Raw genomic sequence first — 13,962 nt, 5'->3', positions numbered from 1 at the left:
GGCCAAATCAACACCTTGAACTTTTTGTCATGTTCCTCAAACCATTCCTGAATACTTTTTGCATTGTGGCAGGGCTGAAAGAGGCCACTGCCATCAGGAAATATCGTTGCAATGAAGAGGTGTACTTGGTCTGCAACAATGTGTAGGTAGGTGCTACGTGTCAAAGTAACATCCACATGAATGCCAGGACCCAAGGTTTCCCAGCAGAACATTACCCAGAGCATCATTTCCATCACATTATATGTAATTTTGTCTATGCATATAAGTAAAACAAATATTTTTTTTTTGTTTATATATAAAAGCTCCCATCCTTCAAGCTTTAGAGGTCAAATACCCCCCCCCCCTCTCCGCCCAACCAATCACCATTTACCAAAAAAACAAATAATTGAAAATAAAATGTATGTCATGCACATAGGTGACTCAATAAAAGGGAATTCTCAGGTAACCATAAATTGCATTCTTCCTTCATATCTTCTTTCAGCAGCACATATGACTGAATAACAAATATCAGTAATAGTTATGTAACTGGACAACAGATTATCGGTGTAATACTTTTCCTGGCTTGTGCTGGTGTAGCTTTGTTTACCTTCCTGCTCTATTAAACGTTGCACCGTACTGCAAAAGTATTCCACCATGACCCAATGTTTTGTGTGAAACAGAGGATCCAAGGTACTGAAATTGCCAACTTTGGCTTGGATAGTGGATTACAGCACTACCTTTTAAAATGTTATTTATTGCTAAATAAAGTTCTGAGTCCAAAACATCAGCTGTATACTGTTTAATAAATGTGTTGTAAGTGCTGCTATCCTGCCAGCTTAAGAGCCTACTCTCTGCTTAGGAGGTATAAATGGACAGATGGAATGAGCCTTTTACCTGACAGGGTGACTTGTTTGTGGAGTAGGTACGCTCTGTTTATACTTGCCGTTTTGAAACAGACAACAGTGCAGGATTCTAACAATACATAAATACATATGTGAAATATATAGTCCCAGCAGAAACCACAGAAAAAAATAGTCACCTGTTAATAATGTAATCATTAAGAAAGACATTGCACCAAATACATTTATCAATGCGTAGTGTATATAAAATTATTTTTTTCAGTTGTTCCTAATTCCAAACACTTGTTCTATCATGCATACACATCCGTCATCACAATCTTTTGGCATTTAACTTGCCTTGTAGCTGGTGAAATGATACAACTGAAAAACGTACCTTAGAGATGACCAAAGCTTGAATCGGACAGATGTTTGTGTGCTCAACCTTGGCACACCCTTATTGAACATTGCTCACATGCATACACCCTTCTCTCCCCCATTCTGCCCATTAAATTGTAGGCCGTCGAAAGTGTTCTTTGCATTCGAAGATAAATTGAATGTACCTGCGTTCACTGGCATATAGTCCTGTTCTGCGCAGTGCAAGTTTGCGCACAATATGGCAAGTGACACCATTTACGTTCCTTAATGAATCAAGCCCCGTATGTGGGTGTACGACCTAAGTTAATTATAATTTTTTCTACTGCACAATTTTAAGTGTGAGGAGGAATAAAGGGAAAAGTAGGGGGAAGATTTTTTATTTTTATTATGTAGTGTACAGTGTGTAATGGTATGTATCAGCAATCCCAATCTAATTATGAACCCCATGTTTGATATATCTAGATTTTGTTAATAACTTCATGATGCAAGGTGGGGTCACTTTTTACCAGTTACGAGCAAATCGGTGATTAGCTGTACATCATATGCGCATAAGTTTATCAGTGTGCAAATCAATATGGTCTACAGGCGCACACTGTACTGGGCTGTGGAGGGTCATTTTTTGAGATAGCCCTGTGACATTGGAAGTTAATAATTCTAAAAAGATGTCATTTTTGGTCAGGACCGCCAGGTATGATGGAAGCTGCCTGTTCGTCTGCATGGTCTCCAGCACTGTTTTGAGGTGTGATGATAAATGCGGTGGAGTAATTCTGAAGCCAAGTACAATCTAGTATATATTTTGTAAGAATTTCTTCAATAGCTACACTAATTGCACTTCTCTATTTGAATTTTGTCCCATATTTCCTCATTATATATCAGCTTTCCATGCTCTATCATGGGCCTCGAGCGCTTACGTTAACCAGTGCGATGCGGAAGTGAAATTGTGGATTTTCTGTTGGGTGCATTCTATATATGAGAGCTTCTTTGAAGCTTGTATGCACAAAGTGCATACAAGGGGAGGGAGCGTTTCTCTTGAAATTCTGTGAATAACAATGGAGCAAAGTTCCCTATGACATGGTGAAAATGTGTTGTGGTAGCTACCTTCCATACACATGCCATATCTATACTTTGCCCTGGTGAGAATAGAGGGTGAGCCTATATAAGTGTTAGTGGAAAGGGTTAATCTGACAAACGGAGACTTCTGATTATTCTGTCCCACTTACACATCAGAGCTACCGTGGGAATAAAGAGAGCAGATGTCTTATTTAATGCCTACCTAGTATTTATTACATTGTAAGGTGTGCCATGTCATGAGTCTCCCCGCGACAAGTGCCCTGGCCAGATATTTCCTTATTAACATGTTTTTTTGTTTGTTTGTTACAAATACATGTAATACAAGTTGTTTGGAGGGTGTTGATTATCTGACTCTGTATCTTGACCGGCAGAGTCTGAAAAAGGGATTACCGTATTTTTCGCTCCATAAGACGCACCTAGTTTTTAGAGGAGGAAAACAGGGAAAAAAATATTCTGAACCAAATCTCATACAGTGCTGTCTAGTAATGCAAGTAAAAACGGATATGTACAGATAGGCCACACAATAGAGGAAAAGTTAAGATGTTGATTAATATAAAAGGATATAGTCCAAATAAAAAATAATAAAAATAATCAAAAAAGAATGTCCAGTAACAAATACCATAAACCAAAACATGAATGTGAATGCTGCTTGCTCATATGGTATTATAGCAATGTTGCCATAATCTGAGGGGGGTGACAAACAAAAACAATTGCTGCTTGCAATCTCAACTTAACCTGTATGGATCCTCACATAAACAGTTCAGTATAATAAAGTCAGTGATCTCAATCCTTAGTGTAAAATGTCCAGATTGTTTACTTTCCACAAATCATGCCAATGTTTCATCCATATATATTCTCATAAACATGTGCTGTCTTCCTCCACAATGTGTCACCGCTATATGCCTCTAATACCTGCTAATTCTATTCCTCCTCCTCACCGAGATGTTGTATACATAGGAAAAAATAGAAAGGGGTATCCCGTGGTGTAATAACGTAGGCTCTTTATTATTAAAATGAATATAAAATTAAACACTCACATTTAGCGTCTAACTGATGTGCATATAAAGGTTTCTTTGGCCGCTATTCCTAAGCCATGCGATGGTGCCCCGTAGCTATCACTCAACCACGATAAGCAGGACCGAGCTTCAGATTGCCCCGGGAATCTCCGCGGCGTCAGAGGGGGCGTGGCTTATTTCATGTATGCCTCCAATTGGTCACAACACGTCACTGGGAGTGACTATTCGCTCCATAAGACGCACACACTTTTCCCCCCACTTTTTTGGGGAGAAAAAGTGCGTCTTATGGAGTGAAAAATACGGTACATTAATTTTATCTTGTGAGGAGTTTGTATGTTCTCCCCATGTTTGCGTGGGTTTCCTCCAGGTGCTCCGGTTTCCTCCCACACTCCAAAAACATACTGGTAGGTTAATTGGCTGCTAGAAAATTGACCCTAGTGTGTGTGTTTGTCTGCCTGCTTGTATGTGTGTGTGTGTGTTAGAAAATTTAGACTGTAAGCCCCAATGTGACAGGGACTGGTGTGAGTTCTCTGTACAGCGCTGCGAAATTTGTGTCGATCTATGAATAAATAGTGATGATGATGATGATCTTTCCAGTCTATGTAATGTTTTCCCCAGTGCATTAAATCCTGACTGATTTTGTTAAGTATTGCAAAGTAGTTAGTTTTGTAGAGATGATCATAGAATGTTGACTGTATTTTATTAAATCTACTTTACATTGAAATTTGAAGTTAAGCTTTAAAAGTTTTTTTTGGATGCTCTTGGTGATGGAAGGGACGTGCTTCTTATTTATGATTGTTCACTTCATGTCCAGACAAGGAACAGAAGTCGAACAATTCTTTAAATAGCACAACAATCGTGGTGAGGAATTTAACTGGACATCGTCCACAAATAGGGCTATTTTGTTTATATTGGTCCTTGTTAATGATAATTCCCGAGATATTCTGGTTGGACCTGACTCTTATTAGCTAAGGGTTAAAAGACCAGGGCAAATTTGGGGGAGATATGACAATCCTGCTTAGTTCTGTTTGCTAATTTGAATGATCCTGAAGTGATACCATTTGTGAGGACTGTGGTGGATGGGTTATGGTATAAAGTATTAATTACTCAGAGGAAATTGTCTTTAAAACCATAATGGGGTTGTATCACAACTGGCCAGGTGACATTGAGATCAGTGTTGAGTAGAGAGATTGGTGAATAATTTGTGTAATAAAAGGGGTCTTTGCCTGGCTTCGGTATAACGGTCATTTTGACCCTGTCAAGGTTAAAGCGCTCCTCTTCTAAGAAACTGTTAAAAGTCTGTTTCTTGTGAGGGATTAAGCTTCAGGAAAATGTTTTGTAATATGACATGGGGTATCCGTCTGGTCCTGGAGCTTTTGAAGGGTTTTTGAGATTTAAGAGCATATTTCATCTCCTACTCAGAAATGCCCTTCTTGAGTTTGTCCAAGGTAGTGCTATTCATTTTGGTCAGCTTACTGGAGGAAGATACTAATTAATTTTACTTATATAAGGATTTTTCTTTTGCAGGTTAGTCTCTGTGTAAATTGTGTAATGTGTTATAATAATTTTAAAAAAATGTGTTAATTTCACTTGGGTCATATTCTGGATTACTATATGTGTTTTTATTAGTTGTATTGCGTGGGTGTGCTTTACGTCTCTTTGATAACATAAGTGTCAGCTTTATTGCCATTTTTAAAACTGGTTTAACCAGCTGAGACATATGTTTGTATTTTTCTGATAGTATATTATTAAGCTCTTTCTGATAGATTTCTGTATTTTTTTTTAAGGGTTTTGTTTGTGAGTGTTCAATACACTGTTTATGAGGTCTTCAAAGTGTTTTTTTTTTTCATTACTAGTATAAATAGGCCTAATTCTTTCCTGTGTTTTTTATTATTTATTTATATAGTGCCACTAATTCCGCAGCGCTGTACAGAGAACTCACTCACATCAGTACCTGCCCCATTGGGGCTTACAGTCTAAATTTCCTAACACACACGCACACACAGACTAGGGTCAATTTGTTAGCAGCCAATTAACCTACCAGTATGTTTTTGGAGTGTGGGAGGAAACTGGAGCACCCAGAGGAAACCCATAAAAATAGTGCGAGAACATACAAACTCCTCACAGAAAAGGCCATGGTTGGGCATTGAACTGTAAGGCAGAAGTGCTAACCACTTAGCCACCATACTGCCCATGTTTTTAGAGCTGGTTTGTAGAGGAGAGTGGGTGGTAGATCAGTCCAGCACTGTATTGAAGTCTTTACCTATCAAACCATATGAAGCATGCAAAAGCAAGAAAAATGTGTTAAAGAAATTGATTTATCCCCTCATTGGGAGCATATATATTGGCCAAAGTGACTTTTCTGAGTCAAAGTCAGTCTGTTAAGATAAGTAACTGTATTCTGTATCTTTATATTTTAAGCATAGCTTGAATGGGAGAGAGCTGTGTAGCAGTATTGCTACTCCACTGTGTTTGGTTTGGCTGGAAGAAAATAAAAACTTGGATAAGTTTTTATTTACACCAAAAATATACTGGTAGGTTAATTGGTCAAATTGACCCCAGTCTGTGTGTGTGTTAGGGAATTTAGACTGTAAGCTCCACTGGGGCAGGGACTGATGTGAGTTCTCTGTACAGCGCTGTGGAATTAGTGGCGCTATATAAATAAATGGTGATGATGATGATGATGATAAGTTTGGCACACTATGGACAGCTGATTAGAGTCTTTAAAATGAGTCTCCTGAAGGAAATCAATCTCCCCCTATAGTTTGTAAAAAGTATGGAATTACAAGGAATATTTTTGGGGAGTTGAGCCTTTAAAAAGGTAGAGAGGTGAGGGGTTTGAGGAGTTGCACGTTTAACATGGAGTTTATCATATGTTACACTCTTGCTCTGGAAAAGAGGGGAAGAGGGATGTTATAGGGATAGAATGGGGGTTATGAATGGAGGAACGGTTTGGGGGTTGAGGAGAACTGGGTAGTGGTGACGTGATTTCAGACTGGGGTTATGGATTAAACACAGACTCCCAGTGGGTCTTTTGGGAGGTGGTGCTAGTTGGTTAGGACCCTGAGGTGTAAGATGGTGTGTTCAGTATGTGTGACATGGACATGAGAAGTTTAACATGGGCAGTGCGCTATGATTTTGAAAGGAGTAGTATGTGTCTCTTATTGAGATCACAGATTAGGTGTGGAGGAAGATCTCATGTTCATGGGTATAATAAGAGTGTTGAGCCTAGTGTGTTTATCAGGGGTTGTGTTGGATATAAGTGGATGAGGTTATGAGCAGCGGCTCCACACCGCTCGCTCCAAACTGCTTCCTGGCTGTAATGACAACAACCTGGACGTCACTTCTGGGATCTTTGTCTTGCAACGTCCGAAACGCTGTTTTGATCAGAGCCGCGTCCCAGCAATGCTGTGCAGCCGGGCGCACTCGCAGTAGTGTTCATAGCCTGTGGGCTAATTTATAATTAATTTTTAGTATAATGCAGCTGCTGGGGTTCGTTGAGATCCACCTCTCCCCCTTCCCTGATTGGTCACATTATGTATTTAAGGCAGGGAGGGCTTAGCTGGTTATAGCTTTCATTCCCTGTGGATTGTTGACCTGCTGTGTGCTGTTTGCCGACTCCTGATAGATTTCCTGTTTTTGACCTTGGCTTTGCTTTGGACCCGCTTGAACTCTGATTGCCCCGACCTCTGCATGTTATTTGGATATCCCTACCAGCCCTGACCCTTTTGTCTGTTTCTGACTATTCTGCCTGCCATGGACCCCTGACTTTGGCTAGTTTCTGACCATCCGCTCCTGTCTAGCTACTGCCTTCTACCCACCTGCTGTGGTATTGTATATGAGCTTTCACTATGCTGAGTTTAAGACCAGTGAGCGTGACCAGCTCTACGGTAAAGGCAGCTGCTAAAGATGAAGACCTCTATCTCCTGTTCTGAAAGCTCATGTCAATAACCGTGAGGTGTAACAGATGGTAGGATTGTGTAAGGGGCATGGAGCAGGAAGAGAGCGAGGAGCGAACCTGCCTAGACTTTGTCTAAGTGTAATGGTGTATGTGAAAGGGCTATGTGATGCTGTCATCCTCACATGTCATCCCCAATGGAAGTGAGAACACACCTACAATTATCAGCTGGTGTTTGTAATCTATGGAAGTGATGGGCCATGCAAAAAGACTTATGGGTAATTGTGAGGTGTGCGGTAGAATCTAATTGCATTAGCCTGGAAATTTACCACATGATGGAGAGTTCAGCAGATGTTTGGTTGAGATTAGCTTTACTTTGCTGCATCCAGATAAATATAAGACAGGTAATACTAAACATCAATATCATGAGTATTAACTGAAACTTTGCACCATAATACATACATGTTATATGACTACATAGGATTTGTTAATTAATAATCTAATTGCTTGTAAATGAGGTTATTGAATGACTCAATACACTCTTCTTGCAAAGAACATTAAACTAGGACAAACAACCAAGAATTGATGTAAACATTACGTATATAACTTTGGTGAACTAGATCATTTATTAGTCTGCTGACAGTGTTGGCATCATTGGATCTATTAAGTGTGTTGCAGAAGAGTTGTCTCCATGTCCAGGTGACTTTTCTAAATACTTTAACAAACTAAAGAACTATTGAAATCATTAAATTCTTGAAGGTGTTAGAAAATTCTGATTGCAAAAAAAATAAATAAAAATTCATAGTGGTCAATGATTATCAGGAACTGTTAGCATCTCTAAGGTTCAACGTAAATAATTATATATTCATATCTTCCTTAAAAAAAAAAATGGTGGTGTCACTTTTGGCATTAAACTGCCATAAATGTTTATGAAATCTTAATTTTGGTTTTGAAAAATGCAATTTAAATATATATATATATATATATATATATATATATATATATATATATATATATATATATAATAAGGATCTTTAAAATTAGTAATGTTGTATCATATACATATGCCATAACTTTGGATTTCCTGCTCATACTATGTAGAATTTAGGTTTCTATTTTTGAACAGCAAATAAGATTTTGGTAGACTCACTTTTATGATGCTATGAGTGGTAGAAGTTATGTATTTCATTCGCTAAGATTGTAAGAAATATCTATCTGACTTTCAGTTTTAGATGCTTGAACAAGTTGGCAGCCATTAATTATAATTACATCTAATATGAAACATAAATCTGTTATATACTAACAAGTTTATTTTTCCTTTGTTCCCCAAGCCATTAAGATGACACTGCATGCAATTCCTACGCATTTGTGATGGACAGAAAATTCAGCAAGGTCATGTAAACACAAGTAACGTGTGGACCAATATCGGCAGTGGAAAAAATGGAGGAACTCTACAAAGAAGCACCAGACATACAAATGGACTTGAACAGCACTTCCTCTACTATTCCAAACAAACTTGAGAATGGTGTTGCCCAGTTGATTACTGCAGAAGCATGGAATATTAATCCCTCAGGTCTGATGAAAAAAGCTCTCTCCCCTCTGGTGACTGTCCCTGCAGCCCCTGTTCTTAGCCCCTCGTCTGATTCCCAGAGTGGGGTCGCACTGAAGGTGGCTGCAACTGTGCTTCAACCAATTTGTCTGGGAGAGAGCCCTGTTGTACTACCAATTCACTGGCAAGTTGCAGGTGGTACAACATCTCAAATGAGCACAAACAGCAACAGCACTCCCTATGTTATAACAACACAAGGTCCTGTACCGCTGCCAGTGCTTTTGGAGCAACATGTTTTTCAGCACTTGAACTCTCCACTGGTGTTGCCCCAAGGCCCTCCATGTCCTGGGGCTACTATTCAGAACCACATTTTCCCAGGAACTGCTGCTACTGTTGGTCAGCCTCAAATTTTAGACCAGAAGACTTCTAGCCCTGTACAAGAATCTGTTCTACCACCAGTTTTTCAAACACCAGGGTTTTCAGCTGTTTTGCAAGATTTGTTTTCATCACCAAACAGTATAGGCACCCCCTCCCCTTGTCATGTATCTCCAGATTATGCATCTGCCAATACCCACTCTATTCCACCTCAAGTCTTTAACTCATCTTTATCACCTCTAGTTCCCCCTGCTACCCTCCTAGTACCATACCCTGTCATCGTCCCATTGCCAGTACCTGTGCCTATACCCATACCAATTCCAATACCCATACCACAGACTGAATGTAAAGGAAATGTAGAGCATCCAAGCCCTACAGTACAAACCCCAAAGAACTGCAAGGCCACCCAAACTCCTTTGGAGAAAGAAGAAGTCAAACCTTTTGAATTTACTGCAAAAACAGAGTTTACACAATTTCATAGACACTCTGTCATTAAAATAAACAATGAAAATGAAGCACTGGATCTTTCAATGAAAAATGAGCCACTGGTTAAAACCAATGATCTGAATAATGCAGTGCTCCAGGAAGATGGTGTTTTAGATCTATCAGTCCCTGTATACAAAAGATTTGGAAATACAAGTACCCTTGTTGGCACATCTGTGTCATGTGGGTCCATGAGTGACCCTTTAAGTCATTCCCTAAGTAAGAGCTACCCCATTGCTACATTTAATAACCCGACCCTGGTCCATCATGAGTTGACACAGAAGCAGGACAGTAGAGTCATCTGCACTAACTCTGCTGAACTAATACGCCAACAAAAATGGGTTTCTGAACAAAGCAGCAGAGCTGGTTATGAGCCTAAAGCCTCCAACAACATTGAGCTTGTGAGTAGCTCTCAAACAGCAAAAGTCATTGTTTCCGTGAAAGATGCTGTACCTGCCATATTTTGTGGCAAAATAAAAGGACTTTCTGGTGTCTCAACAAAAAATTTTTCCTTTAAGAGAGACCTGCCACAGGACTCTGTGATGCAGAACTATGATGTAAAGAGTCAGTCAGAAGTTAGAGAGAATGTTGATGCATTACGAAAGCCAGTAAAAAACAGAAATGTGAAGTTAAAGAAAATGAATTCACAAGAGATACATATCTTACCAATCAAAAAGCAGAGACTGGCAGCTTTTTTCCCGAGGAAATAAGAGTTTCTTGGATTGCCAACTTTGAGACCAATTATTTAAAATGAATTAAAATTCGCCTCACACAGTAAAGAAATTGGTGTGAGAAATGTATATTTACCTATACAAAAATGAAAGAAAGCATTCTGGGGATTGGCTTAAATTATGCCATGTTACTGAAACTGGGACTACAAAGATACATGATTTTTCTGTTAATCAATTATGTTGCATTTTCTAAAAGGTACTAGGTGCTCAAACCGCAACTGAATACTTTTGCCTGTAAAATTAACTTTGTAATTTATTATATTTGGAAGGTAAATAGCTACATTATGTTTTTTGTAACTTGTAATGGAAAAAAGGCCACAAAACAACTTATTTTTAAGCAGATTGCACATTTTATGCAGCTTTTACTAGAGTGGAGGATTGGCCAGAGCTGTTTTTACTGCCAGGATTTGCTTATATGCTGTTTTTAATATTAACAGCTACATTGCATATTTAAAATAAATGTTCGTATGTGTTAATGATCTGCCTTACTGGTCTCTTTGACTATTATGTTGCTATGCAACACTCAAAAATCCTTGTGGTGACCTGATTGTATGTAGTGTAGTGTCTTTTTTTTTTTTTTAAAAATGTATTTTGTTGAAGTTTTACACAATATTTGCATATGGGAGGGGGCACGGAATACAAGAAAGGGATCAAGTGAGGAAGGTAGATGTAAGTGTAGCTGATCACGTTCAGTGCAGGCCAGCCAATCCTTCACATTCCAAAGACAATTTCTGGAGAGTCTAAAATGCACAGTGCAAGCAACAGAACACATTTGCACCCATCCTATGGTGACAATTTCCCAGCAACACTTACAAGGGCAGTTGAGAAGTAATGTGAGTGAAGAGAGCTACTTGTCACTGGCTGTAAACAAAGTAGACTCTCCACAAGTACACCATCAGCTTAATTAATTTAGCAGATGCAGTGGGTGACCCGGCTGCTGTTCTATTAAGATCTATGGTACACGACAACCAAACACATCAGAGTTTTTTGTTTTACTGGGCTTTTAAACAATGGCCAGGTTGTTATCCTAAAACTATAATCCATACATTTTAAATGATAAGCTAATCCTTAAAAGGAGTCTTTTCATTTACATAACCTGTCTATAGTTATGCTATGGAAAAAGCCCCTGCTCCAACATCCACAATACACAGCAGGTCATTTACGATGCAGTGCAAAATTCTCTTTAGTGACACTGTGCTTCTTGACTTGCTCTGGTAGACCTCGATTTCCTCCAAAGTGCATGAGTTTGTGGAGCAAGATGGCAGTGTTTATCTAAAGAGTAGAAGTTTGCATCAGTTCATGGTGGGCTCCTTGCCAAGTACAGAGTGCACAGTAGTTTTGTGGAACACTGTAAAAAACGAGATTTTATTTTGTGAAGTGAGATGATTGAAATATAGAGTGATGGTGAGGGAACATTTTTAGGACATTATATGGTGTGTGTAAAAGGGCGCAGTCACTTCCACTCTTAGAATGGCGCATCTCTGCAAAGTGCAGAGATGCGTTCCATTAAATGTGTCCCCTGACTCTCCTGATTAATTTAAGCCTACTGAGGCTAAACTAAGCAGTACTTAGGAAAAACCTGAATGTCATGAAAGTGTCCTCAAGTCTTTTGCTCACCATTATTGCTTCCAGTTTACCCTTCTACCCTCCTGCTACCATAGCCTGTCATTGTCCCACTGTCTGTGCTTATTCCCATAGCAATCTTGATACCCATGCCACAGAAAGAAAGGAAATGGTATACCATCCAAAGCCTACAGTACAAATCCCAAAGAGCTGGAGGTTGAACTATTTTGCACTACATTACTTTCCTAAAGCTTCTAATAGAGGATAGCGATTGTGCACCTTAAAATGCACTAGACAGATCTTCTTGGCGCACTGGTGCAAAAGCAAAGTGATTTTTGGTGGGCTTTGTAAATGAGATCCATCTAAACATTACATTATCCTTTGTAGGTCTGTAGGACATATGAAGTATGGGAATACCCAGGGGTGTGCATATGGCTGTTGAAACTGAAATGCTGCTCTCCTCATTCCGTATACTAGGGATTGGCAACCTTTTTCTATCAGTGTGCCTACTAAAATCTAGTCAAGTCCAGGTGTGCAAGTTGTGTATATACAATAATATTAATATTGTGTTATGCCACACAGTAGTGCCCCCAGTTAAATTATGTCACATAGTACTACCCTCAATTCATATTCTACTACAGAGTAGTGCCCCAGTTCATATTATGCCACATAGTTGTGCTCCCAGTTCAACTTCAAACTTGCTACTACTTGGTATCAGCACAGATTTGGGAGCTGCCTCACTAAAGCATCTGTATGAATGAAATGGAGCAGCTTCCCATGCGCAGCATCTCTGTTTCAGCCATCTTCGGCTGCTTTACTGATATAGTCGCAGAGGTCCGGCGTGCAGGATAGTTGTGGTCCGTGTGCTACATATGGCATGTGTGCCGGGCGTTGCCAACCACTGCCTTATACAGACAGAAATAATAAATATTTAACTTTTGAATTGTGTGCACTGTAAAAGATAAATATTGTGTTGTTTTAGGAATATTTAGATCTTCCAACAAGGAAAATACCACTAATATGGATTTTTGCATCACGTAAATTTATGTTTATTAAATTTACTCCTTTGAGTTTGTAGCCTCCCAAAACAAGCTGCCTGAGACCGTTGCCTCAGGTTGCTTCATTACAGGCACACCGCTAAGAACATAGTGGACTACAAGAACGTTCGGTGGGTTGAGTTTCGAGTCATTTAGTGCATCATGCCTAAAATCTCATAGAACACATTACCTCACTGACTGCAAGAGGAGGATGCTTGGTGCCCATGTCTGTGTATATGATCTCGACCATCAGCAATTATTTACCGATATCTGACTTTCAGAACATTCTAGATATTGGGTCTCCGAATAAAAGATCCCATTATCCATACATACATATAACTCCTACATGCTGCACAGCATTTGTTTTCATTGCAGGTTGACTCACATTCTGCTGCATGCATCTCGCCATCCACAGATCTCCTTGTTCAATGCACAAACCACCATGCACAGACAGCAGAGAAAGTTGATTACATCAAAATTGCATTGAGAGCCTTACTCTTTTTCAGAGCTCTTAGAATACACTGGCTTATCAAATATCAAAACAGTGAGTAAGCTCATGCCATTTTTGTGTCCACCTATAGCTAACTAAGTGGCTTTCAGAACTACCCCAGGGTCCTATCTTGTCCAACTAAATAATTGGAGTGGCATCTATACGGAGGGTTGGAGCTTTAAAAAAAAAAAAAATAATTTCAGAAGGACTGCAAAGAGGTTTCAAATGTAAAAAGTTATAGGGTTCAGAATATTGTCAATGTCTGACACCTTTTTAAGGTAAGTTCAAAAGTAAACTTTAAATGTGTATTTAAAAGGTATGATGTAATAACCCTATCAGAAGAAAAACAAACACAAACAATTGAAATACTGACATTTTGTGCAGTTGGGTCTTAAAACAATAGATTTTGGCTATGACATATGACACACTACTAAATTCATAAAATAGACAACCACTTTATTAAACAAAGTTAAGTACATCCAATTTGATTGAAGCTAAACATATGACAAGTCAAACCTGAATGGTATACAGAACTTGTGCGCTAATTCCACGTGAG

General features: G+C 39.1%; 1 protein-coding gene across 1 annotated transcript in view; it reads left to right on the top strand.

The window, feature by feature from the left end:
- Positions 1-10,792, top strand: part of RAI2 (retinoic acid induced 2) — a 46,691-nt gene extending 35,899 nt beyond the window's left edge. Inside the window, exon 2 of the mRNA XM_075198082.1 lies at positions 8,510-10,792. Within this exon, the coding sequence (XP_075054183.1) occupies positions 8,619-10,295 (1,677 nt within the window). The 5' untranslated portion in view covers positions 8,510-8,618 and the 3' untranslated portion in view covers positions 10,296-10,792. The remainder of the gene's footprint in view (positions 1-8,509) is intronic.
- Positions 10,793-13,962: the final 3,170 nt, after the last annotated feature.

The sequence above is a fragment of the Mixophyes fleayi genome, chromosome 2 (genome assembly GCF_038048845.1).
Source record: "Mixophyes fleayi isolate aMixFle1 chromosome 2, aMixFle1.hap1, whole genome shotgun sequence".
Classification (NCBI taxonomy): domain Eukaryota; kingdom Metazoa; phylum Chordata; class Amphibia; order Anura; family Limnodynastidae; genus Mixophyes; species Mixophyes fleayi.
The sequence above is the reverse complement of the archived record's forward strand: the minus strand, read 5'-3'. Positions and strand labels throughout refer to the sequence as shown.